At 55.3% G+C, this 26,454-nt stretch overlaps 3 protein-coding genes across 15 annotated transcripts in view; 1 reads left to right on the forward strand and 2 right to left on the reverse strand.

Moving 5' to 3' along the window:
* Positions 1-18,678, forward strand: part of GRIN1 (glutamate ionotropic receptor NMDA type subunit 1) — a 31,799-nt gene extending 13,121 nt beyond the window's left edge. For 2 of the 13 annotated variants that reach the window (XM_048966200.1, XM_048966201.1), the window contains 17 exons: positions 262-383; positions 841-1,015; positions 2,393-2,537; positions 2,633-2,716; positions 3,889-4,024; positions 4,318-4,445; positions 4,572-4,736; positions 4,828-4,946; positions 5,273-5,385; positions 5,835-5,983; positions 6,712-6,869; positions 7,044-7,205; positions 8,100-8,209; positions 9,170-9,315; positions 10,869-11,120; positions 11,921-12,031; positions 14,521-15,267. In XM_048966200.1, coding sequence (XP_048822157.1) covers positions 262-383; positions 841-1,015; positions 2,393-2,537; positions 2,633-2,716; positions 3,889-4,024; positions 4,318-4,445; positions 4,572-4,736; positions 4,828-4,946; positions 5,273-5,385; positions 5,835-5,983; positions 6,712-6,869; positions 7,044-7,205; positions 8,100-8,209; positions 9,170-9,315; positions 10,869-11,120; positions 11,921-12,031; positions 14,521-14,724 — 2,479 coding nt within the window. In that variant the 3' untranslated portion in view covers positions 14,725-15,267. The other 11 variants (XM_048966208.1, XM_048966209.1, XM_048966205.1 and 8 more) reach the window with 8 other exon arrangements.
* A 1,408-nt stretch (positions 18,679-20,086) lies between these two features.
* On the reverse strand, positions 20,087-22,072 carry LRRC26 (leucine rich repeat containing 26). The gene is given in 4 exon segments (XM_048966462.1): positions 20,087-20,496; positions 21,211-21,818; positions 21,820-21,925; positions 22,015-22,072. Coding segments are annotated over 4 exon segments (1,032 nt in total). The 3' UTR covers positions 20,087-20,236.
* A 2,412-nt stretch (positions 22,073-24,484) lies between these two features.
* On the reverse strand, positions 24,485-25,597 carry RNF224 (ring finger protein 224). The gene is made up of 2 exons (XM_048966463.1): positions 25,568-25,597; positions 24,485-24,992 (listed from the first exon to the last, which is right to left on the reverse strand). The coding sequence occupies exon 2, from the start codon at positions 24,989-24,991 to the stop codon at positions 24,485-24,487; it is 507 nt and encodes a 168-aa protein (XP_048822420.1). The 5' UTR covers position 24,992; positions 25,568-25,597.
* Positions 25,598-26,454: the final 857 nt, after the last annotated feature.

Raw genomic sequence — 26,454 nt, forward strand, 5'->3', positions numbered from 1 at the left:
CCTGAGCTCCCTGCAAAGGAAGGTGTCTCACTGCCCCGCTCTTATAGATGGTGAGTGATAAGGAATGGGCCAGATTTGCTGGGTGCTGTGGGGTTAAACGAAGCTGAGAGAAAGCCTCCCAGTGCATCGTGGAGTTAGCCATTGCCCAGGAGAACCATCTGTCAGAGGGGATCAGAGCGAGCTGTCCAGGGGTAGAAGACAGGAGGAAGGGGTCCATCTGGCACCCGGAGACACATTGCCATTCCCTTCTTCTCATTGCAGTGAGGATGATGCGGCAACAGTGTACAGATCAGCAGCCATGCTCAATATGACGGGCTCCGGCTACGTGTGGCTGGTGGGGGAACGGGAGATTTCGGGCAATGCCCTGCGCTACGCCCCTGATGGTAGGCACCCACCAGAGGCACCCACCTGCTGCTGGCCAGAAGATTGTCTGGGGCTGGGGCGAGTGGTCCAGGGGCACACCATGCCATGGTGGTCCCAAGCACGTGTTGAATCCCACTGTGCTCTTCTGGGTCTGAATGGGGTGGCAGCAGCCTGAGAGCCCTGCCGTACTGCCGTGCCCCAAATCCAGCTGTCCAGTGCTTTGAGGCTGACTGTCACCTGAGGAAATGCTTGGGCAGTGGAATGGGGATGGAGCACTGATGTCAATGGCTCACAGTGCTGCCCCATCGCCCTTTGGCAGGCACAGCAATGCCAGCCCGGCACTGAAGCTCATGCAGCTCCCCCACTGCTTCTGAAGGGTCCCAAGTCCCACAGCTGTGTGCTCGCTTGCCTCAAACCCTACATGTGGGAGCAACACCACAGCCTAGTGGGGATGATCCGTTCCTCCACTCATTGCAGGAGTCATCGGCTTGCAGCTCATCAATGGGAAGAACGAGTCAGCCCACATAAGCGACGCAGTGGCAGTGGTGGCCCAGGCTGTGCACGACTTGTTTGAGAAGGAGAACATCACTGACCCACCACGGGGCTGTGTGGGCAACACCAACATCTGGAAGACGGGGCCCCTTTTCAAGAGGTAACTGGGGAAGGCTGAATGCCATTTTTTCAAGAGGAAGGAGCTTGAAAAGATGGGACCACAGGCTCACACACAGGCCTTTGGCTTCCCCAAGGGCACCACCACATTGGTGCCTGGCACCAGTTCAGTCCACGCCATCCCATGGGCATCTCGTGGGCAATGCTTGGACAGCTGGTATAAGCTGGGGGTGATGCCCACGAAAAGAGACATAGGGCCATTGAAGGATGCTTTCCTCATTTCTGGATCTTAATGAAGTGTTTGGGAAAGAGGAGAAACAGGTTTTCTGCCAAATCAGGACAGGGGGATTGTCTGTCAGATCAGATCTCAGTGCTGCAAGCACTGGCTAATTCAACAGTACTGGCAGAGTGTAGGGGCACAAGACCAGGAGGCAGGCTGGTCTCTGCTGTAGCAAATCCTGGAGCCATGTTTTTGGCAGCAGGTCAGCTCATGTAGCGCAGGACTGGAGCACACATGTTGGATCTCACTGCCATGGGCAATGAGATGAGCTGTATGTGGTGCCCAGAACCTGATCTTTATGTTGCATGGTATTTTCTACTGCACCTCTGCAGATGATGGAGAGACAAGGGCCTTTTCTGCAGGCTGAATCTGAACAAAACAGCAATTCCCTCTGCATGTGGTTCCCTGTGTTCCCTGTGCAGGAGGACTGCTCTCTGCAGCATGTAGCCTGGCACCTTGTGCCAACAGTGGGGTCCCATGCTGGGGGTTGCTCTCTGCAGTCATGGTGTTATGTAGCATGCTCTTTCTGTGTCTCTCGGTTCTGTTAAGCTTGGGACCTGCAGGGTCTGAAACTTATTTTGGGAAGGTTTCCAGCATCTCCCGCAGTGATACAAACTTTGGCATGAGGCATTAGATGTTGCTCTCTATGGCACATTGCCCCATCCATTCTGTGTTTTCTCTACCATCTTTCGAGTTTTGGGGGCTGGTTCTCCCCTTTGTAGTATATATGCATGCATGGGGCATTAGTAAGGTTGTGATGGGCTGGTGGCAGACAGAAGCTGTAGGAACTGTGGTATGGATGCAGCTCCCAGGGTGCCCCAAAGATCTCTTTGGGTGCTGCAGTATAAAAGACTGGGCTAAATCATTCCATAGGAAAATGGAAGTGATCTGGTAGAAAAGAGAGGACAGTGACAACAGATGTAGTAGTGCAGCTTCTAGGAAACATGACTCAGACTAACCTTGTCCATCAGGAAATGACGACCACCAAGCTATGAATGGATCGTAGGTATCAAAGCTAATGTAAGGCAACGAGCACATGAAAATGTCAGGCAATTGAGAGAAAGACTTCTGGTCCCTTCTTAGATCTCCCAATAGCCATAGCAGGTTTTCTAGGTCAGCCCACTGTGTTTCTCTTTGTAGGGTGTTGATGTCCTCCAAGTATTCGGAGGGTGTCACCGGACGGGTAGAATTCAATGAGGACGGGGACAGGAAGTTTGCCAATTACAGCATCATGAACCTGCAGAACCGCAAACTGGTCCAGGTTGGGATTTACAACGGTAGCAATGTACGTACAGGCCTGGACAGGAAGGTGGGTTGAGGTGTGCTGGTGTATCTACCCATGGCCTCATGTTTATCTCCTCCCTCTGGCACTGATCACAGGTCTTGACCAACGACAGGAAGATAATCTGGCCAGGGGGAGAAACTGAGAAACCTCAAGGCTATCAGATGTCGACCAAATTGAAGGTAACAACAAATGGCAGTAGGTGTTGTGAGTTCATCCACATCCTGCTGCCCTGGGCAGCCTGGTCTGGTATTAAATGGGGAAGTTGGTGGCCCTGCATGTGGCAGGGGGGTTGGAGATTCATGGTGCTTGAGGTCCCTTCCAACCCTGGCCATTCTGCGATTCTGTGATTCTGTTCTGCTGCCCTGCAGCTGCCAGAACCTTCCATTCCAGAGAGGCCATAGCAGAGACACTTAGCAAAGGTGCTAGAGAGTGTTCAGAGCAGAGCACAGCTTCCTCCCAGAGCCCAACTGTAAGCGTGGTGCCCTCTGGTTGAGAAGGAGACAGTTGGAAATGGGAAATGAGAGAGAGCGACAGAGTGGAGGGAGAAGGTGTTTGCTGTTCCTTATGGCATGGGAGTCAGAGGGCACTTGGCACAGGTTTGCAGCATGTACAGCCTATGCAAGACTTCAATCTGGAGCCTTTTGCAGCTGAGGCCAGAAGATCAGAAGGAAATAGGTTCAGAAGGTGACTAAACAAGCTAACAAGGAGTAGGTGGGCTGATAACTGCAGAGCTGGGCTCAGGAAATCTGTGAACAGCTGATAGCCAAAAGCTGGAGATGACAGTGGGGGGAATGTCCCTCCATGCTTGCTCTGCTTGTCATGCCTTTCTCTGAAGCCTCTTTGGTAACTGGGCAAGCTCCTCTCCACTGGTCCTTCTGTCCAGGCAGTGTGAATCACACACTCCTACTGACTGTGAGCCTGTACTCCTGCAGAGGTGATGCAGAGGCATTGGGATGCTGCTTTACTAAGAATGTCCTGGGTAGGACTGGAAGACTCACATTTGCTCATGGCAATGTGGTAGCGACTAGAACACAGGCCAGGGCATAAATCCCAGCAGTGCAGTGACTCTCATCAGCCTGCTCTTACGGCAATGGGTGAGAAGGACTTTGAGGACAGGGAAAAAATTCCACATGAGGAAGGCTGGCTCGTCTGATCCTCATCTTGGAGAGGAGACAGGCGAATGTCTTCCTATGCCAAAGTCAGGTCCTGCTGCAGGGCTGCGTGGTCCATGGGGATGGCACTGTGGCATTGTGGCCATGTTTGCCTGGAGAAGGCAGCCCCACTCCCCATCCAGGTGGGGACAGCTCTGGAAGGGGATGGCGGCAACTGAATACTTGTGCTTTCCCCACAGATTGTAACGATTCACCAAGAACCCTTTGTATATGTGAAGCCCACACAAGCAGATGGGACGTGCAGGGAGGAATTCACCATCAATGGTGACCCTGTCAAAAAGGTCTTTTGTACAGGGCCCAACGAGACCATCCCAGGTAAATCCATCTGGCAGTGAGCATAGCAGCATCCCCAGCCCACCTGGCACATTTGTGACTCTAGCAGATGACTTTCCTGCTGCCTCATTTCTGTGTGGTCTCCAAGGCTACTTTGAGGGATTGCACCCCATGTTGCTGTCTCCTGACATGCTCCCATTCCCTCTGCCTCAATATGGTTTAAAACTAAAGCCACACGGGTGGTTGCTTTCCCTGGGGAGAGCCATGGGTCTTGCATGGGATCCCTGGCAGAGGGCTGCTTCCACGTGTCCCCTCCCATTTTCTCTTGTCCACAGGCCGGCCCACAGTGGCACTGTGTTGCTATGGCTTCTGCATCGACCTGCTCATCCGCCTGGCTGGTGTGATGAACTTCACCTACGAGGTTCATCTGGTGGCTGATGGTAAATTTGGTACCCAAGAGCGGGTAAGTGTAGGCAGCTTGGGATATCACTTCTTTCACATCATGTGTCAAAACACGGCCAAGCCGTTCTCCGGAGCAGAGCTGGCCAGTGATGGGGCAGGGTCTGATCCTGCACGGGATCTCTGGCAGGTGAACAACAGCAACAAGAAGGAGTGGAATGGGATGATGGGGGAGTTGCTGAGTGGCCAGGCGGATATGATTGTAGCTCCCCTCACCATCAACAATGAGCGGGCACAGTACATCGAGTTCTCCAAGCCCTTCAAATACCAGGGTCTCACCATCCTTGTGAAGAAGGTATGGACTGGGCTGCTTGTAGGAGGGGTGGGGTGGGCAGGGTGCAGCCTCGCTGGGTGTCAGCACTGCCTGCCTCTCTCGTTTGTGCTAGGAAATCCCTCGCAGCACCCTGGATTCGTTCATGCAGCCCTTCCAGAGTACACTGTGGTTGCTGGTGGGGCTGTCTGTGCATGTGGTGGCAGTGATGTTGTACCTTCTAGATCGATTCAGGTGAGTGCTCCGTGGGTCACTCAGGGGCTGCAGGTGAAGGGGAGGTGTCACACAGATGGTCTCTGTATCCTGGAGACAAATGTAATGGGAGCAGCACCAGTGTGAGGTAGGCATGGTTGCAGGCCAGCATAGGGGACGTGAAAGGCTATGTGAAAGGCATAGGGCTTTGGAGCCAGGGCTGTGGAGCCAGCATGGGGTACAAGTGTACAAGATCCACACTGCAAGGATCAGTGCTGTAAGGCTGCATCAGAGTGCTTAGGGCATGAAAGAAAGCCTGGAGAAACGGGATAAGGGACATCAGAAGAGATCTTGCTCTTGTTTTCCAGCCCATTTGGACGGTTCAAAGTGAACAGCGAGGAGGAGGAGGAAGATGCCCTGACACTCTCCTCAGCCATGTGGTTCTCCTGGGGAGTCCTGCTGAACTCCGGCATCGGAGAAGGTGCGTTGCACGGGCAGTGGTGCTGCTCTGCCCTAAACACTGTCATGGACCCACAGGGACCCAAGAGGGACCTGTCTTCCTTTCCACATGCTCTTATCGGTGCCCTGGGAGACTAGTGAAAAATTGTACAGTTCTTGTCCCCCGAGACTTCCTTGGAGGGGTACTCGGGGTGCTGGGGGGTGGCACACTCATGGCGCAGCTGCTGCGGACTCTCCTGCCAGCCTTCACCATCAGTGATGGGAAAAGTCTTTCCTGGGCTCCCTTTCCTGGTGTTACTCATCCAGTAGGGTTCAATGCATGTTTTTCTTTGGGTAACACAAAAGCTCTTCACACATCTGTTGGATAGGGCACATTTGTAGATGCCATTCATCTTGTGTGAGGTGGTTACAGCTTTGGTGATCAAGTCAAGCTCTTGTTGTGCCAGTCTGAGCTCTCCTCTCTCTTTCCAGGTGCTCCTCGGAGTTTTTCTGCTCGTATTCTGGGCATGGTGTGGGCTGGCTTTGCTATGATCATTGTGGCTTCCTATACTGCCAACCTGGCTGCCTTCCTGGTGTTGGACCGTCCTGAGGAGAGAATTACAGGCATCAATGACCCCCGGGTAATGATCTCTTGCCTCAATTCCCTTTCTCTGCCCATCTCTAGGCAGAGATGCAGATGTCTTCAGTGTGTACCTCCTGGTTTGGTGGCTGGTAGCACCTAGAGCCCTATGTAATGTGGGTCTGTGCCTGGGTGGGGATGGGAATACACAGGCAGGGAACAGCAGAGAAAAAGCCTGTCCAGAAACAGCACGAGGCCAGCCAAACTCCTGCCAGTTCCTGGAGAGCCTGCACTAACCAACGAGGAAACGATTCATTATGGATGAGTTATAGCTAATGAAATTGTCCCTGCGGTGCAGTCAATACTCTCAGCAGATACTATCATGACTCAAACCCATTTCCTGCTCTGGCAAGGACACAGCCACAGCCTATCAATCCAAGCAGCCAGGAATGCACTCCACAGCAGTCCCAGCCCACTGCATCCCACACCTCACAGCACCCTCCGCCCTCAGCACCATCAGCCCCATCTCACTGGGGGGGTTCCTGCATCCTCAGTGCTGTTACAGAGCATCCACTGTCCACCACTGTGGCCCCGGAGCATCCCCTGTCCCATCCTGAGCACTGCAACATCCACTCCCCCATGGCATCTGCAGCTCCACTGAGGTGATCGAGATCTTCCCTGGGAAGCAGTTCGCTGAATGGGATGGGAAATCAGGAAACATAATTTTGGGGCGAGCCAGTTTGGTTGATGTAGAACAGAAGAAATAAGAGCTCTGCCTTTGCCTTTCAGCTGCGCAACCCCTCCGATAAGTTCATTTACGCCACGGTGAAGCAGAGCTCGGTGGACATCTACTTCCGACGGCAGGTGGAGCTGAGCACCATGTACCGGCACATGGAGAAACACAACTATGAGAGCGCAGCCGAAGCCATCCAGGCTGTGCGAGACAAGTGAGTGGCACCTGCACCTTGCTGGGCAGGGGCCGGGGGGAGCTAGCGGGATGCTGATCCTCGTGCATAGAGGATCTAAGATTAACTTAGAGCTGGTAGCCCCCTCGCTGCTCCTGCAGTGGCTGCAGACAAGCCAGGCTGCCCACCCTAATGAGTGTCCTCTTTGGTGTTCAGCAAGCTCCACGCCTTCATCTGGGACTCGGCAGTGCTGGAGTTTGAAGCCTCGCAGAAGTGTGACCTGGTGACAACAGGGGAACTTTTCTTCCGCTCCGGCTTTGGGATTGGGATGCGCAAGGACAGCCCGTGGAAGCAGAATGTCTCACTGGCCATCCTCAAGTCCGTACACAGCTCTCAGCCCTTATGCTGCATGTGTGCTAGCACACAAGTAGCCCTGTGTCAGGCACTGAAACCCTCCCATGGGGCATACTTCTCCCCACATCCCCTGGCTTCAACTCCCCAGGGCTGTCCTTTCTGCCCTGGTCCTACTAGGCAGAGATGCTTCAGGTCCCCTCCAGAGCTCAACTTAGGCTCTACTATCAGCATTAGTCTGCAGCATGCTGTGCCACAAGGCACCTGGTCTCATGGATAAAAAGGGATTTCCACGTGTTAGTTTAGAAACGCTGCATTCATTGAAGAGAAGGGAGTGTGGTGATGGGGATGGGAACCAGAGAGTGGAAGGAGGGGAAGATGTAGTGTGCTGTTCAGGATCTGTTGGTGAAACTACCTGCAGGATTGGGGTGACATAAGGAGACCTGAGACTCCACCTATGGGGGAATAATACTGAAGGATGGAACAGGACAGGTGGGATGGGGCTGTGAAGCCTGGAAAGACACCAGGAGCCCTTTGGTCCCCTCTGGTACAGGAAGGGAAAGCCTAGAGCTTTAGGCATCCTGGGACAGTGGTGGGGCATGGAGATGTGTCAGGAACAGGAGGCAGGAGCATCATGGTAGGATGTGCAATCCATCCTGCCTTCATCCCAGTGCTGTGCCATGGGCTGTTCTAGACCTCACAGTGGGGATCTTGCTGGGATGCAGCCTCACAGAAGGGACCTGTCTCCTTGCACAAAAGCCATATGGGCAAACACACACACACCCTGTGCACACATATCATCCATAGGCTTACCAGCAGGCTGCAGTTATGCACAGGGTCCTAGGGCAGAGGCATCCTGGCCTGCATCCCAGACACCTGCACCAGGTCTCCTGTGACTGTCCCATCTCCTTGTGCTTTCAGGTCCCACGAGAACGGCTTCATGGAGGATTTGGACAAGACTTGGGTGAGGTATCAGGAGTGTGATTCCCGTAGCAATGCCCCAGCAACACTCACCTTTGAAAATATGGCAGGTTTGTTCTGCAAACCTCTTTCTTCCTCTTCGCTTGATAGCCTGCTTTCACTCAAGACATTCTCCTCTCCTGAGCTCTCCTCCCAGGCCAAAGCTCTGCTTCTTCTGGGTTTGTGCTTTCCTAGTGCTGGGAGGCTGCTGTGGTGGGCTTCCATCCCACCTCATCCAAAACAGCTCTGCGAAGCTTTCTCCACCTTCCCTGGGCAGCCTCCTCAACCCAGTGGCCTCTGTGACTGTCTTTCCCCTCCCCTCCCCGCAGTCTGGCTGAGCTGCAGCTGCTGGGGTGCAGTGGGTGCAGAGGGAGAGGAGCAGCACTTGGGATGGGGAGAGAAGGGAGCCGGCTGCAGCGGGGCTGCCCCAAGGAGTGTGCTAGGGCTGAGGGCTGGTGTGATAGCTGATGCCATGTTTTCCTCTCCTTGGGCCTGCTTGTTTACCCCATGTGGGCTCTCTTCCCCTGGCCAGCACAGTGCAAGGTTAGGAGTGTCCACCTGCTGAGGGCACCACTGAGCGTGGGATGGAGCGCTTTATTCTATTCCTTGGGACTCATAGTGCTGTGCCACCTTGCCATCCCCAACTATCCCTGCTTCTGAGGGTCGCAGCAAGCTGAGTGCAGCTCAGAGCATGCTATGCTTCCCAACACACCAAGCAGCAGCACCAAAGCTGGGATTTTCTGCTGCAAACAGCCCTGGGAACAAGATCTGCCCCAGTGCACAGTACAGCCCCCAGCAACACATGCTCACACATGGCATCACTGCAGCAGCTCCGGTGCCTGACTGCAAGGAGCCCATGCAGACACCCCACACCCACCACCCCATGCCCGTCCCCATGGGTGCCCCTCTGGGAGTGGGGAGGTGGGGAGGCTGGGGCTGGCAGATGCCACTCGTGCTGAGCACGATGCAGAGGAAATGAAGTGTCGTGATGCGATTCCCACTGCCCCCTGTAACTTTCCTACTTATTTCAGGTGTGTTTATGCTGGTGGCTGGAGGTATTGTTGCCGGGATATTTTTAATATTCATAGAAATAGCTTACAAAAGGCATAAGGACGCGCGGAGGAAGCAGATGCAGCTGGCGTTTGCGGCCGTTAATGTATGGAGGAAAAACCTGCAGGTAGGACAAACCGTTTTTAGAGCAAATCTCCAACAGGTGCGTTTTCCATTCCTTCACCAAATCAGTGAATGCAGAGCTGTGGATTAACATGGGGTCCCATGTCCCATCCCCAGTAACTCCCCTGGGCGTTACTGGGCTGCTGGTGAGCTGTGGGGCCCTGCTTGTCCCCAGGGCCACACACGGCCAATGCCACCTCCCTCGGAGGTATCGTACCCATCTCTGTCCAGGACAGAGACCTGGTCCAAATGCCACGGTTTGCCCTTGGCAGTGCTGGGGACAGTGACCTTGCTCTGCTGGGGACCATGCGTCAGAGCTGCGTTTCTGGCAGCTCCTCATGCAGGATCTCTGACATGCTCCACCACGCTCACCAGCAGAGGAAGGGAGGGTTCACCTGCAGCTACCAAGCATCCCTTCCCTGCAGTCCTGAGCATCCCTTCCCCATGGTCCCAAACATCCCTGCCCCGAAGCCTTCTAGCATCCCTGCCCTGGGTCCCTGAGCATCTCATCCCCGTGGTCCCATGCTGCCCATCCCTGCAGTCCCATGCTGCCCATCCCTGCAGTCTCATGCTGCCCATGTGCAGAAATGCTCCAGGAATGGAGAGTTCCATCGCCTCCTCCTCCCTCCCCACCCTTGGGGCTGTGGTACCCCTGCCCCATCCGAAGCGGTTCCAAAAGAGAGGCGGTGCATGCTCTTATCACTTGGGGACAAGGACATCTGCCCCCAGAATCTCCCATCCCTGTAGCACCCCAGGTGAGAGGAGCCCAGGGGCAGCCACGTGCCTGCTGCTGGCACCGAGCTCTGCGCACGTCCCCGAGCCTCCCCTGCCCTCACCACCAGGACCACCTGGCTGCTCTCCGTGGACCCTCCAGGCTGTGTCCCACTTTGGGGAAGCAAGTCTGCATTCAGAGCGCCAGGCATCCTTTGGGTGGTGAAAGGCACACAGCCCCCAACGATGGGTGCCCCATGGAGCAGCAGGGGATGCTCAGGAACGTCATCTTCCCAAAGGCAGCGAGGGGAGCATGAGGCCGGGCTGCTACATCCTGAGAGCTCGCCGGGTTCAGTTCACAGATACGAGTTTCGGAAGAGCCGTTTCTTTTTTTATTATTATTTATTCTTCTTCTTTTTTTTTTTTTTCCTTTGCTTCCAAAAAGCAGCAGCAGCGACGGGGTTAAGGCTGCTGGGACAGAGCACACTAGTTGCACTGCCATTTTTCACTTGCCAACCTTCTAGAAAATACTGCACTGGGTCCTTGGGCAGAGTCTGTGGGACTGTGAGCAAAGCATGCTGCCCTGTGGGGATAAACAGCCTCATGGTAAAGAGCCGTTTGACATTGTAAGACTTTTCCACAGGAGGAAACGTCAGAGCACTAGTATCTGGTACATTGCTAGAAGGTAGGCAAGTGGAAAGATTTATTTGTTAAAACAAACAAACAAAAATAATGGTTTTTGGGATCACAGTTTTGCCATGGCTATTTCCTGAGATGCCATGGAAGAAAAAGACATTTCATTCCATTCATCTTGCTTTCCTTTCCGTTTGTGCATGTCCGCAAAAGAGAGAACTGAGAAGGAGGAGCAAATGTATCCCCGAGCATGCTCTACGCACCAGCGGGATACATTTTGGTTACCCCCGTGCGGTAGCAGAGCCAGACCTGGTCACTCCGTCCCCCGTCGGCAAGGTCACACTCATTGGCACGAAAGCAATTGGGGAGGAATCGTTGTCAGCGCCCGCCGCCGAGCGCGGCCGGTCCCCACGGCTCGCTGCCCCCGCACCGTGGCGGCTGGTGCTCCCAGCCTGCGCCAACCAGGTCCGACTCGCTAACTCCAATGGCTACATTTTTCAGTTCTGTTTCTCTTTGAGTTCATCCCGACCCTGACGACATCATAGCGCTAATATGCTTTGCTTCCTCCCTTTCTTTTCCTTTTCTTTTTTTGGTTTGGTATTTTTTTTTTTTTCCTTTTTTTTTTTTTTTTTTTTTTTTTTTTTTTTTCCAGTTTCCTTTTATTTATTTCTACTTTTTTTTTTTAGCCAGTTTTACTTTGGAAAACAACCAAACAAATGAACAAAACCACCACCACCACAAACACCAACAACAACCACGTTCGGCTTTGCACAAACGCGTCATTTAAATTTTGGAATACCTTTTTTTGCAGAATGCCCATACAATGACTTCTCTTTCGATGCAGTCCTCTCTCTCTCTTGTGGCGCTAGGATTCAGAGCAGGCGCTGGTAGTGCAGGAGCAGCATCCCACCTCCCGCTGTAGGCAGGCTGGCGGTGGAGGCCAGGGGAAGGGCCAGGCAGCACATCCCCAGGTTCTCTCCCAAGGAAGCGAGGTCAGCGCCGCAGGCTGCCAGCAGACGCCCAGGAGACGCAGGGCTGCTCCCAGAGGGGTTTCCAGCGCTGTGGACGCGAGGCCGGCCCCGTAGCTGTAGCAGCGAGGCGCCACGCTGTGCCTGCGGGTCACAGAGGCCCTTGGAGGACTGGGAGTGACATCTCTGGTAGCGTGCTCACCCAAATGAAGGACATGACACGGGGCAGTATTCAAGTAGATTTAGCGTTTCCAACAGCACACTAGAGATCTAATCGCTTATACATATTCATTTTAGGATAGAAAAAGTGGTAGAGCAGAACCTGACCCTAAAAAGAAAGCCACTTTTAGGTCCATCACCTCCACCCTGGCCTCCAGCTTCAAGAGACGTAGGTCCTCCAAGGATACGGTAAGAGGAAGAAGAACAATTCTGCCCTCTCTCTTTCTCTCTCTTTCTCTCTTCTGCCATCCCATCGACTGCCACACACCCATCCCGAAGCTGCCAGTGTACATGCATAGCTCATGTTCGTCACCAGTCAGTCAGTCAGTCAGTCAGTCAGTCATCCCGTGTTCCTTGAGGATGCTGGGATCCTGGAGGGCAGGCAGGAGGTGCTTTGGAGTCCTGTGATGAGTTGGGAGATGCAACCGAGTTTTCGTTTCGTTTCCGTTTTCTTTTTGCCTGGATGATTTCTGATGTTCCTCTCTGTGCTTTGCTCACCGTACCGGTGCTGACCTCTTGAAACCGATGACATTTTATTTATTTATTTATTTTTCCGTTCCTGAGTGTTCCTGTACCTGTTTGTCATTGTATGCCTAAAACAATCACCCCGATTTAATTTGGGCACCGTGTCACCTCACCGAGAGCCATGCGTGTCACATTCTCTACATGTGATTTTTGTTTGTGACTATTAGCATTCGGGACGTAGCACTTGGCGCAGTGACAGCTCTCTGGTTATCAGCAGCAGCATCCGAGCTGCTCTAGCAAAGAGGAGGCACAGGAGGTCATTACTGATCCAGTCTGCTTCAAACTTGGGCTTTCCACCTCGCAGTGCCGCTGCTCGCACGTAACCAGAGAACGTTTCCAAATAGCTGCCTCTAAAGCCAGCCGTTCCCCACTGTGCAAACGTGTCTGCTCATGGAGCTTCAGGCACGCCAGTGTCAGGTTGGGCTGTTGGTCTGTCGGACTGAGCCGGTGTCCCTCTGCATGTTGCCGTCTGTCGTACAACACTCTGCACTGTGGCTACTCTGTTGTCTTGTGTGGACGCGGGCGCTGCCCCAGATCCGCTCTCTGGGCCGCTCGGCTGCTGCCAGCGGGGTCCCTGCGGTGCACGGTGGGGATGGGGGGATGGCAGCAGGCTGGCGGGGGGGAGCGGCATGCGATGTCGCAGGGGTCTCCAGCCACGGCGCTGCATGGAAGCGGCTGCGTTTGGCACCAGGCAGGCTTCGTCCCCAGCACCCTGGGAAATGGCCTCAGGGACAGCTGAGCCCCCTGCCAGGCTCGGCTGCCACCGTCTCGCACAAAGCACTCCTTGGGGAACTCATGCTCTCCTTGCTCTCCTTGCTTGTACCCATACCCAACGGGGAAGATGAGCATCCCTGTCACCTCCTTCACTCACCACGCTCCTGGTGTGGATCCTTGTCTTGGTGGTGCCCCAACATCTCAGTGTCCCAGAACCAGACCCATGCATATCCTCAGGCAGAGGATGGTTGGAGGAGGCTCTGGGTGGCTGGACCTTTGACCAGGGGCAGGAGGCAGAGATGGGGTGGGAGATGCAGTGAGGAGAAGGTGGGGAGTGAGAAGAGCCAGGAGAAGAAGGAACAGTTGTGGAAAAAGACCTGCAGGGAAGCCCTCAGGGTGCCTGGAGCAAACCCCATGTTGTCTCCCAGGTTTAGAAAGCCAAGGGGTCCTGGCCCCGGACAGGCCAGGCCAGCAAACATCACAGCAAAGTGAGGAGCTGGGGAGACCCGTGTCCACTGCAGGCATGTGGCCAGTGCCAGGAGAGGTGATCCCTTGTCCTGGCTGTGGTTGAGCCCTTCCCCAAGTGAAAGGGGCTGGTGCCTGCCTGCTCCACCAGGATCAGTGGTGCACCTCAGTACCTCCTCCATCGCCCCACTTCCTTTCCAGTGATCCTGGGCCTGATCCTGCTCATGGTGCAGCATTCACAACCCCATTGTCACCCCAATACCCTGTGGTAGGAGCACTCTGAGCTGCCCAGGGTCTGGGGTCTTTACACCAGAAGCTTCAGATGATAGCTGCCACTCTGGTGACAGCTGCAGCTATAGGCAAAGAGGCCCTGCTGTCTGCAAGCCTATTAAAGCCATCTGCATACCATGATGTGCCATGGCAAGGGCCCCAAGACATCTTTCCAAGGGGGTCAGTTAGCTAGTTGGGCTACCAAGAGGTCAACAGGACCAAGATCTGAACAAGAAGTTTCAAGGCTGAGGCTAGCAGCCCCAAGGCAGGAAGCAGCAGAGCAAGCTTTGTGGCGATGTCGGGCAGGCCTGCTGGTGCACTCCACTGGGAGAGCGATCAGCGGGAGGGTGCTGTCATCAGCTTTTGTCACAGCCTGCCATCTGGTGCCCCCAGCTTCCACTCAGCAGTCCTGGCTCAGAGACCCCAAAGCCCTCCTGCTGTGGAAGGCCCCATGAGGTCGTAGCATGCGGGGTCACATTGCCTGGGGTCCTTGTAAAGATGAGAAAACAGTGAGGTGCTCTACGATGATGCTTGGCAGAGCCACGGGTCCACACCAGGTCTCAGCTGGGCAAAGCTGGAGAGCCCATGGGGCTGGAAGGCCGGGCTGACCCCAGCCCCATGGGCTCTCCTTGCTAGCAAACCTGGTGGCCTTGTTTCTTCCCTTTTCGTTGCCGGGAGTTTTAAAAATGGATTCTGCTCTGCAGCCCTGCAGAATGGTCCCTCAGGAGTGCCAGAGAGACAGGCTGGCACCATGGAGCCAAGACAGCCCCGGGAAGCTGCCACCCCACTCTGAACGTCCTAGCGCCCACCACCACCCGAGCTGCACAGCCTCTCCGCGGCACATCATCCCCACCGCCCCAGGAGGAGATGCATGTGTTCCCCATAGGCAGCTCCTGCAACTCGAATAGCACTCGCAGAGCTGATGTACTGCCATCCATCGCAGCCACCCACGCTACCGCAACCCCACAGAAGCCATGTGAGACGCATAAACCACACAGACACCTTCCGAGCCGGCACATTTCGTACAGACACGTTCCGAGACGCACAGATCCCTTAGCCCACACTGCAGACGTCATCAGCCCCCACAGCCCCACTGCCAGCCCGCGGGCCCCGCAGGCACAGCACAGCACACGTCCCACGCCACCGCCAAGCGAGGGCCCCTCGAGCGTGGGGACGATGCCAGAACTGGTCGAGAATGGAGGGGGTACATGGAAAAGGTCACCTTTTCAGTGAGAGATCAGCCATCCCAAAACCAAGTGCTTTTTGGCTGAAAAAGAACCTAGTTTTTGGCCCCGAACAACCATCTGTAGGCCAAATACAACTATTTTTTTTTTTAAAGGAAAGTTGACATTTTCTACAGCAAGATTGTGTTTAGCTGGAATCCTAATTTTTAATCAAAAAAAAAAAAAAGAGAGAGAAACCCCAAATTCTTCCAGAAAATCTCCCACCAGCCAGGGTCTGCCATGTGAACCCAGATTAGGTTGAAGTCATTTTTAAAGACATATTGATTTCTTGTCTATATTTTCTTCCTGATGTCATTTAAAGTTTTTGGTGCCTTCACTTCACTTCCATACCTTAACATGTTTGAGTCTCTTCTGCAGTTAATATTAATTAATTTCTTGGCTTTATAATGTTTGGTTTGGGGATAATTGCACCATCCCTGTAACATCATTTACCCTAAATTACTGATATGTGCTTCTAGAATTAGTTCTACTTTAACATAGTTTTGATATGACAATTTTCTTGCTTTTTTTTTTTTTGCCTTTTCCTTTTTCTTTTTCTTTTTTTTTTTTAATATTAAAAACTGCATGCATGAACTCTACACAAAAAAAAAAAAAAAAAAAAAAAAAAAAAAACAGTAAACGCGAATGTTACCCTGTGATAACTCTGTGATTGGAGGAGATATGCTTTCAACCCAAAGCCCCACTCTGTATCGCAGTTCTCCTGCCAGGCTCCCCAGGTCGTTTGGTGACGTCAGGGTCCCCCAGAGCTGTGCAGAGAGGGCAGAGCACTCTGTCCCATCCCGCCCCGCCGGGCCCCCCCTTCCTGCCCCACGTCCACGTGCACAGAGGCACACGCATTCGCACCCACACTGCTTTTTTCCTGGTTGCGTCAGGGTATTTAACAAAGGATCTTTTCTTCTGCCCCTATAGTTTTTTTATCTGGAGCTCTTCCTCCGGCAGAGGCTGGCATCATCTCCTATGGGTGCCCGCCCTGCCTCTCCCCTCTCCAAGCCTTTTCCTCCTGGAGGGGCTCCAGCCCCATCCCTTCAGCTTTGCTACCGCAGCTGAGGTTTTGGTTGCACCCCTTTAGAAAAGGTGTGGTTTTGGTGGGCCAGTAGAATGCCACAGAAAGCTCCTCAGGGTGACAGAGCAGATTGGCAGAGCAGCACCTCCAGGTGATGGCCACGGTGTTGCCACTTGGGATTTCTTAGAGGCTCCATTTTGATAGCTGTTGGTGCCCCACATGGATGAGCCATCCCAAGAGATGTTCCTCACCACATGCGCCACATGGATGGGATCGTGCTAGCTCCGGTCCCCACCCCAGCAGCTTCCCACGGGGGTCCTTGTGAAGTCCCAAACCAAGCAGGCGAACCCCAAACAGCCCACGCCGTGCTCAAGGGGCCACCAGACCTCCCCACACAGGGTAGCCACAGTGCCAGAGCCACCAGCAGAGGCACAGGGGTCACAGTTGCTGCTGACAAACACAGGATGCATTAAATCCTGTGAAATCCTTCTAATGACCAAGGAGCCCATGGAAGCCCACCACACATGTAGCCCACCAGCCCTCCTAGGTAGTGTGGTAAATGTCCATGGAGAGGGCTCACACAGCAGCACACCAAGATCTTTTCCTGGCACCATGTTAGGTCCCCAGAGCAGCATGACAGAGGGGTCAGTGTCACTGTTTGGCACTGGTGCCACCCAACCACTCAGGGCTTGGAGCTAGGAGAATGAGAGGAAGGAGGCAGGGAGGCAGGGAGGAATCAGCTGCCCATTTGCTAGCCCCTAGCTGGGGAGAAAGGCTTTTTTTCTTTTTTCTTTTTTTTTTTTTTTTGGCTGTTACAGAGGTGTTTCTGCTCTCCCTGCTGGTGGGGATGCAGCTGGGGAGGTTTTTCCCAGGGGTGTTGGCTGAGCACCCCACTGCAAGGAGTGCAGAACCCCGAATCCAGGCCACATCTGCACAGGCTGCACTTTCACATTAGCAAGTGACGCTACAGCTTGTCGCCAATCAGCCGCACAGCACAGCTCCTCACCTGCGCACAAGGGTAGGAAGAGCAGAGGCACTCAGGCAAGGAGATGCACTGCCATGGCCTCAGAGCACAGCTGGAGCTGCCACCGGCCATGCCCTGCAGCCACATACTCAGCCGTGGGCTGGGCTGGCAGGTCACAGCTTCTTCTTGTGGCATTCCCTAAGCAGGCGAGGGCTGGCTCCACAGGTGCCAGGCACCACGCCATGCCCCAGTGTCCTCCCCATCCGGCCATAGAGTGCATGGAGAGCGTCTGCAAGGACCTCTGCACGAGGCTGGAGCACAGGGGACCTCAGCCACGAGCAGGTATGGGGCCTTTGCATCACCCCCAGAGATATCCCGTAGGGACACAGGAAGTGTGAGGAGATGCGGGGGAGAGTGCCAGGACTGCCTAACGCTCCTCTCTCTCTGTCTGTGTATTTGTGTGTTGCAGCAATACCATCCCACTGACATCACCGGCCAGCTCAACCTCTCCGACCCCTCCGTCAGCACTGTGGTTTGACCTTCTCCCCAAGGGCCATCAGTCCTTGCCCGGCACAGTAGGAAGGCACAGCCAGGACTGCCTCTCAAGGGACACTGATGGGTTCTTCAGGGTGAGATGGGAGTAAAGCATCCTTCATCCATACACGGTGACTTCATTGTATATCTCCCTCCCTCCCTAGGCCTGCTGCCATACTCACGCCCCAAAATGCACGGCAGAACCAGGACAGGGTTTGGACTTCACTGTACAGAGAAAACCGCTCCCAACCAGTGCTGTTGTTGATCAGTATTGCCACTGACTGGCTGCGTGTGAGGGGAAAGGACTTGGAAGGCACGTGGTGCCTGCTGTCCTGCAGTGGTAGGGAAGAGCCGGTGTCAGGCTGCAGCCACGTGTTTGGCTTTGCAGGCTCTGGGTTCCCACAGATCCCAGAGATGTTCTCATGGAGCGGCCAGGGACTGCTGCCATGCAGAGATCTGCCACCAGCACAGCAGGGCTGGGAGATGTGCACGCTTCTCGTGGCCAGGGGATGAGCGCCCGTTCCCCTCCATCAGCCCCTGCTCAGTGCCCATGACCAAATGTGGTGCTCTGGAGCTCCCAGCCAAGATCCTGGCTTCCCATATCTGCACACAAGGCATCCCCAAGGCCTGGCCATGGCCAGCACGTAACTTTCACACTGTAGCTGACATGACCAGGAGACAAACAAGGCAAACCGAGTGCCAGATCAGCAGAAGGCAACTAAGCAAGACCGCTCAGAGCTACTCCTCCCCATGCACCGAGCTTCTACAAGCAGGTGTTTCAAGCAGCCATGAGCACTCCAACACCCAGGAAACACCACCCAGGTTGGGGATGAGTGCCTGCAGAGTGTGTATGAGCAGCAAGGGCAGAAAACCCACCTGCAATGTGGTACCAAGCCCCTGTGGAGAGCACCACCTCCTCCTTGCCCCAGCCAAGCAGGTGTGGCAGACAGGGCCGGCAAGATTTTCGGGTGGCAGCTGGGGTCTGTGAGCATTGTCCCACTGACTGCAGTGGCTCCATCAAGTTCATCTCACTCCAGCTGAGAAATCAGGCCCATTCGACTTTATACGTCAGTGTAACATTGATACCAAGTTTTTGCAAGAGCTCAGTAAAGTCTAGACTGGATTGTGGAGTGGTTTATTGCTGCGCCGTGTGCCTCCATCTGTTTCTCCCTCTCAGCAGAGCTGGCAGGAAGCCCTGTGCTAAATCAGAGCCTCACCCAGCATTTCTGCAGGGCTCATGGCAAAAAGGTGGGGGGACAGGGAGGGATGGAGCAGGGAGAGGGCCAGGAGCTGCAGGGAGGGTGGGGAGGAGTGAGGCATTCCTATTCTAGGATGGCAGGATGGATGGAGATTGTGTGGACAGACCCAGGCTGAAGCCAAACACCAGCACCATGCAAGCTGGCTTTGCCCACCTCCATCCTGATGTAATCTGGGTTGAGGCTGCTGGGACATATTTTTCTTTCCCCCCTTGGGCTGGTGACAGCAGCCATCTCACCAGCCACTGCAGGACCTTATGCTCATGCCCAACATGGAGACAAGTGGAGAGAAGGGCCCAGCAGCAACCCCACGCACCCTTTGCCTCCTAGTGTTTTTCTTTGCTATGCCATACAACCCCCAATAAGCTTGTGACATCATCCATGACATCATTCCCTTCCAGCTTTGCCTCCCTTTTTTCTTCATGGCTTGACGTTTGTCCCCATGTTCCCAGCCAGTGGCCACAATGGTTTGAGTCCCCAGGGAGGATGGCTGTGCGCCTGGGAGGAGCAGGCAGCCAGGTGGCTGTGGGGGATGTCAGACAAGGTCCTAGCTCCTCATGGGAAGCCCAGACCTGCCCAGAGAGCCACATATGCACACAGGGCTGGTCTGTGTCTTGCCAATAAAAATGAGAGCAGGCCACAGCTGAGGTTACATTTAGTTTATTCTCTGTATGATTTATTTAACTTCTGCCAAAAGCTTGCCAAAGGATGCATTGGCCACATCCCTGGCTTGTCCTACAGCTCTTGCGCAGGCAGGAAATCATTTCTATGCCATTGGAGCTAGTGGAGAAAGGTTGATGTTCACAGGCATCTCATTGTGGCTCCCATTGCCTTGCAGTGCACAGGGACTGTTTCTCCTCTGTGAGAGTTACCCCCTTCACCCCAGTTGTACTTTTGCATATAAGAAAAAGGGTTTTTTTTACAAAAAGAAGCACCACCAAAGGTGGTGGATGCCCCATTCCTACAGACATTCAGGGTCAGGCTGGATGGGGCTCGGAGCACCTGATGGAGCTATAGCTGTCCCTGTTCATTGCAGGGGATTTGGACCAAATGCTCTTAAAGAACCCTTCTAACTCAAATGGTTCCATGATTCTACGATTCTACTTCCATCTGCCACATGGATGGAGGTTCTGGGTTGCCCCAAAAGGTCCTCAAGTGCACTGGTAGACCCACAGATATCTGGGGCACACATAAAGCCAAACAGATGGCATGTGGATGCACCAAAAACCAAACCATGGGACAGGAGGGATGTGTGAAGGATTGCTGAGAGTCACTGAATGCAGGGTGGAGGGTGATGAGAGCACTGAAAGACACAAGGAGGTAAATGGGACACACTCAAATGCATGGAATGAGGCAAGAGGGGGTGAGCCAGAGGAAAAGGATCAGCAAAAGGTCCCCTCTGCCCTTGGTGGCCCTGACTCAGTGACACCCAGTGCTGAGGGTTCTCCTCCAGCTTTGGGGTTCCTTGCGTAGATGCTGGTAAATAACCACAATGGAGCCTATCAAGGTACAGCAGAAGATGCTGGCCAGGAAGGAGAAGGGACCGATGAGCAGAAAGGCAGCGTAGTTCTGGGCTGACAGCGGGATCTTCTGACACTGCTGGAAGGAATCATTCCCAAAGGCCATGATCGGGTATGTGTTCAGTGACTTTGGGAACATGCACCGGAGAGAACTCCTCTCTGGAAGAGAAGTGGTGGTGGTGGGCACATGAGGGGACAAGACAGGTGGGACAGTAGGGCTGTGTGGGACACAGGGGACCAGGGCAGGAGGATGGACTGCAGGGCCAGGCTGGTCAAAGTGGCACAGAGTAGGGCTCAAAGAAAGGAAGCGGGGAAGGTCCCACACTCATCCATGTCCTATACCCTGGGGAGTGGGATGGATGGGGAGGTGGGAACAGACTGGGGCAGGATGGGTCAGGCAGAGTGGGGAATGGCTCCCTGGGGGCAGCAGTGAGCAGGCAGTCTGGAAATGGCACAGAAAGCCCCACCAGTGGAAATGGATGGGAAGGAGTGGAAGGAAAGACCTCATCAGCGGATCAGACCCACACTCATAGGGTCTTCCCCATAGAGAAGAGGCTGAAGGCATCGGGCCTTGATCAAGTCAAGTGTGATGCCCACCCCACAGGTGCACATTGCCCATCCTTGCCCTCCCTGTGGCAGGGAGACAGTGGGACAGTACAGGGTGCCGACCCCACCACTCTGGGCAGTCCCTGCTGGTGACCAAGGAGCGGCCACGAGGAACCAGATCTGAGGACAAATCCACCCAAATGGGGCTGGCTTTTGGGAACCTTGCAGGAACCCCAGCCCCTGCACCCAAAGCCTGGCAGCTGATGGGGGAGCCCAGAGAAGGTGGAGCAGGTGGGGGTGTGGGGACACATTCCCTTGGGCACTCACCTGGCACTTTCTCCCTGTTGTGTTCCAGCCAGCGCCAGAGGGGCAGGATGCTGCAGGAGCACATCCAGGGGTTCCCATTCAGGAAGATCACTTGGAGCTGAGGCAGGGCAGGTAGCACACCTGCCTCCAGCTGCTCCAGCCTGTTGTAGCCTAAATTGAGGATAGACAGGCTGGTGAGGGGCAGGAAGGTCTCGGGGCTCAGCACAGACAGGTAGTTGTCACTGAGGTCCAGCTCCTGCAGCGTCCCGAGTCCCAGCAGCGCCTGCCTGTGGATCTTCTCCAAGCGGTTATGGGTCAGGCTGAGCCGCAGCAGCACCGGCAGGGAGGGGAAAGCATGGGCCCTGAGCACGGCGATGAGGTTGTAGTCGAGCCAGAGGGTGCTGGCATTGGTGGGCAGGAGCCGCGGCACCTCGTGCAGGTCACGCTGGTGGCAGTCCACGTCCCCTGCCTGGCAGTGGCAGGTGTGGGGACACGCTGGAGCAGGCAGTGGGCACAGGAGGAGCAGTAGGACCAGCAGGACGCTGGGACCCCTCCATCCACCCGTGGCTGCCCACCCACGCAGTGGGGGCTCCCCATTCCCTGGCATCGGCGTTGCCCCCATGGCGGGATGCCTGATGGCCTTGCCTAGCCCCGCGTCCCTGACTGGCACCCTTGGGTGCAGTGAGCAGCTGGATGTGCCTGGCTCCCGGTAGCTGCACGCATTCCCCACTGCATGCTGTGTTGTGCTCGGGGTGGAGCCGCACTTTTCTTAGCAAATATTTTTGCAGTGATGCTTGCCCTGGCAAGGTGCGGCCGTGCCCTCACCCCTCCCCTTGCCAGGCACTGCTCCAGCCAGGTAAGCAGCCAGATCTGTGCTGTCCATATTTAACTGCTTGTGTGCACTGCAGGCTGGGGAGGGGGAAAAAATGATCTTCTGGCCTGTGTCCTGCTCACAGGATGCACAGAGGACCCAGGGCGAAGTACCCAGCAAGGATGGGACAAAGCATCTATCAGCAGAGGTCCTGCCAGGTGTCCCCTGTGGGCAGCCCTTGGCTGGGATCTGTTTCCCTTGGCTGGGGACCGGCAGCCGGGGCAGGGTGAGGGGAGCTGGGATGTGACCTCCACTTGACACAAGGAAGGTGGCTGTGCCAGGCTGCTGCCACTTGGAACATGTTCATCCTGGCCTTGGCATGGCAGTGCCAGCACCGGCGGGCTCAAAGTCTGCCCCCACCCTGTTTACATGTACTCTGGTTTCAAAGCCCCACAGCGGGTGCTGAAGGAGGGAGGTTCTAGCTCCCCATGCCTCAGTTCCCTGAGAAGCCCTTGGGAACCAGGGGACCTCATACCACCCATCTCAGCAATGGATTGGAGGTGTCCTCATGGCTCCTTTGCCATTTGGGACCCAGGAGACTTCCTGCCACCCCTGCAGAACCTGCACCCCCAGCCAGATCTGGGATGTTCTCAGATCCGGGGCAGGAGCAGCAGGCAGACCGGTTTATTAATAGCCTCTAGAGGAGCTTTGATTTGTTTATCTACCCTGCAGCAAACTCAGTATGCTGCATTAATCCCCATCTGGAAATAATTCAGAGGAATCTTCCTACCCAGCCCAGCCCAGCCCTGGTAGGGCACAGCCACGCTCCACAGTGCCCTGCAGCACCCACTAATGTGCAGCACCCTGGGATGGATGCGGATTTGAGTTTTCAGGGACCCAGTGCACTTAGAGGTTCATTGCCCAATGCACCAAGGTGCAAAAATGATCAAGAAAAAGATTACAAGGTCATTTCCAGCAAAAGCTCAGGGAGCCCATTGAAGATGTGAAGCATCTCAGAGCTCTCATTCACTGCCACTCTGCAGCACACCTCAGTGACAAGTGGCAAGATGCATCTCCACCAGTGGGCCTGGCACCCCAGCAGTGTCACCACCATCCTCTCACTATCCCTGTAAGTCCTCTGCTGGGCACCCTGTTCCCAACACCAACAGCAGTATGGCCCTTTGGGTCCCTTTCACTCATCCCTTCTCTGGACAGGGAGCACAGCATCTGCAAGTCTCCATCCTCACCTAGGGCTGCACACCACAGCAATGCCTCCTTTGGAGATTTTGGGCTCCTAAGCCCAGCCCCATGGCCAGCACCAGGTGTGGCTCTGAGCATCCCTGTTCTACAGCAGTAGCACTAGGGCTGTGCTGGTTGGCAGTGGTCCTGAAGGCACTGCACAAGGGGATTGAAATGGGGTGCCCAGACAACAGGCCAAAACCATTCCCAAAATGAAGCGATGGAGATGCAGGTGCCTGGACTCTGCTATACACAGCTCGGGGCTCCGACTCTTCTATGATAGGTGACACCAAGTGGCAGAACTGTGAATGTGCTGCACACACCGTGGGTGCCGTGCCAAGTGAGGGCACTGGGATCTTGCAGCTGCAGTCCTGGCACCTGGTGCAGGGCAGAACTGAGGTGGCACCGTGGTGCCCAGCAATGGGATGCTGCAAGAACTCATCAGCCACATGGAAATGGACTCAGAGTCCACCCAGCCCTCCCCAGGAGCTGCATTAACATCACCCTGGTGCACCCCAGACCTCCACATTTGGCATCTGCTAAGCCCACATTGTGCTAGAGCACAGCAGTTGGAGGCAAAATCAATCCAAAGAGCCCCAGTGACAATGTCATCCTCAATTTTCACTGTCCAGCTGCCCCAGTGCCCCATATTTCTCACGCAAATGACAAACAAAGCAAGCAAAGAAAAGCAATTGGGCAAAGCAGGTCCCTGCTTCCTGCTCTGGGTGCAAGACTTGCCCCAAGTTAGCATGAGGATGAACAACAAATGCAACATGTGCAGCTTAGGAGATGTTTAATGGATGTGGGACCTCCAGGCTGTGGCACACTCCCTGAAGCATCCCTGAGTCAGTGTGCTGTGCCAGGCTCCCATGCCACCTGTCCTGTTGAAGGTGTCCCCACTGCAGAGCTGCATTCATGGAGAAGCTGTGCTGTTAGGTCCTGGGAGCATCTGTGATGGCTGGAGCAGGTTTGGAGCTGCCGGAGGGGTCAGTCGGCAGGGCGAAGGATGGGAGCATTCTCATGCCCCCTGCTGCAGCCCAAATCCCAGCAGAATGGGAAAAAGCCCATGGACAAGCTGGAGCCCTTCCTAGACTACCAGAACAACCCCACCACTGCTACCCACAATGACTCTGGGGTGTGGTGTGGAGATTCCCAAAATGTGACCCAGGAAGCACCCCAAGAGCTCAGCTTGGAGGCACAGAATGCTTCAGTCCAGCAAACCCTGCTGTCCTCATGTCCCCACATTCAGATCTCAAAAGCTGCCGTCACCCCACAGCAGATGCACGGCCGGCAGCAGCCACGGTTCGGGAACGGTGCCCGGGGCACTGCATCCTGGCACAGCCCCAGCGGCTGCTGCGTGACCGGCGGCTCCTTGCACAAGTCCTTGGTGGCCACATCCTGCAGGGAGCGGGCGGCCACCCGGGGATGCTCCTTGTCAGCCTTGATGAGGAGAAAAGTGGCCAGGTCGAGGTCGAGCATGGTGACACCGCCGCGCGGTGTGGGTGTATTTTGGCGGCACTGTGGGCAGGGGATCCAGCGCTGCTCGTTGGCGACGGCGTCCAGGCGCTTGAGGCAGGTCTGGCAGAAGGTATGGCCGCAGTAGAGCCGGCGAGGCAGCCGGCCACACAGGTCATATGAGGAGTAGCAGATGATGCACTCAAGCTTCTGGCTGCCCCGGCTTGGGGTGCGCGTGTGTGCCTCGGCACGTGGCCCCTCGTCCTCTGCACAGGGGCTGCTACCAGCCTGGGACATGCTGGGGGGGGAGGAGGGTGGGAGGGAGGAGGGAAGAAAATGTGTCAGTGCTAAAGCTGGGGAAAGGACATCAGCTTGTAGCCGAAGTGCAGGAAGCAGCTCCATGCAGCTGGAGTGGCTGTGGGTTCCTGGGGCTACTGGGGACCCTGCCCTATGGTGGGCTCTGGGGTGCCCTCATCCATGGGGCTGTGCTATCCATGTGTCACCCTGTGTCCCCACCATGAGCTGTGCTGAATGCCCCTTTCCTCTCAAAAGATTTGGGGGTGGCCAGATCCCAGTTGCCTTCATGGGGCTATGGGTCAGTGGGCACCATGGGGTGGGGAGGAGTTGGGAGCTGTGCACAGAGGGCCAGGCCATGCCACAGCCCTGCTCCATGCCAGCCCTGGAGCACTGTGCTGTGGATGCCAGCAGCAGGGAACATGCAGGTTGGTGGGGGGGAACTGGGGTGGGTTCAGCATCATCTCAACACATTTGCAACCCTCTCCCAGAGACCACCAGGACCCCACTTCCTCTCCAAAAGGCATTTTGGTCCACGTGGGTACCCCTTCTTCCCCCATTCCTGTCCCCCATCCCTACCTGAATGCTCTCCTCCTCAAGTCCTCAGGGGAGGCGGCAGAGGGGCTGCACCACCCTGGGGGGCTGTGTCAGTCCTGGGAGCAGCATTGGGTCTGGCGACTGCCCAGCTGCGTAATGTGAAGGGGCTCGCCTTTCAGGGGCAGATGAGTATCAGATCTGCTGCTGGAAGCCAAGCCTGGGAGATTGGATTACGAGCACCCAGATAACAAAGCCCTCTGAAATCGAAGCCCTCTCTCTGCTCCTGGGAGCATTCGTTAGCCACCTGTTCTGCCTCCTTGGCAGGAGAAACTGTCCCTGTGAGACCAGGCTGAAACACTGGAGGACACAGGCTGTACCTGGGCAGCAGCAAAGTCTTCTCCATCTTCATCCAGGCACCTCTGGGCAGATGTCGGCCAGCAGAAGTCCCATCGCCCTGTGGATGCTCTGGGACATGCATGGGACAGATGCCACCAAAAGGTGAGGACAACAAGGGCTGGGCTTGGGGAGCTTGGGCTGCTACAGAGACACCACAGCTTCTGCCTGGCACGTGGGTTCCACGTGCAGGGAAATACAGGGAGACAGAGTCCCTGCACAGTGCTCTTCTGGAAACAATGCTCATTGCCAGACTTGCGGGGCAGAGCCTGGACCCTCGGGAGCCCCTGTCAGGTCCGTGCTGGTGCCTGGCCCGGGGGTAGTGGCAGCCTGGGGCGAGTAGCAGCGTCACAGCCGTGCAGGGAGAGCAGAGGACTTGGAAAGACAAATCCAGGATCCCGTAAGAGCACTGCCAGGAGCCCTCAGCACTTCTGCCTGCGGGCAGGAGAGGGCAGCAGGCAGCAATGCAGGCAGGAGCGGGTTCCCAATCTGTTCCCACGAAGCCAGAACTGGAAGAGCCGGAGGGGGTGAGGGGG

The sequence above is a fragment of the Lagopus muta genome, chromosome 19 (genome assembly GCF_023343835.1).
Source record: "Lagopus muta isolate bLagMut1 chromosome 19, bLagMut1 primary, whole genome shotgun sequence".
NCBI classification, from domain to species: Eukaryota; Metazoa; Chordata; class Aves; order Galliformes; family Phasianidae; genus Lagopus; species Lagopus muta.

Excerpts from the sequence above, each read along its gene's own strand:
- RNF224 (XM_048966463.1), bottom strand. The coding sequence starts at position 24,991 with ATGTCCCAGGCTGGTAGCAGCCCCTGTGCAGAGGACGAGGGGCCACGT.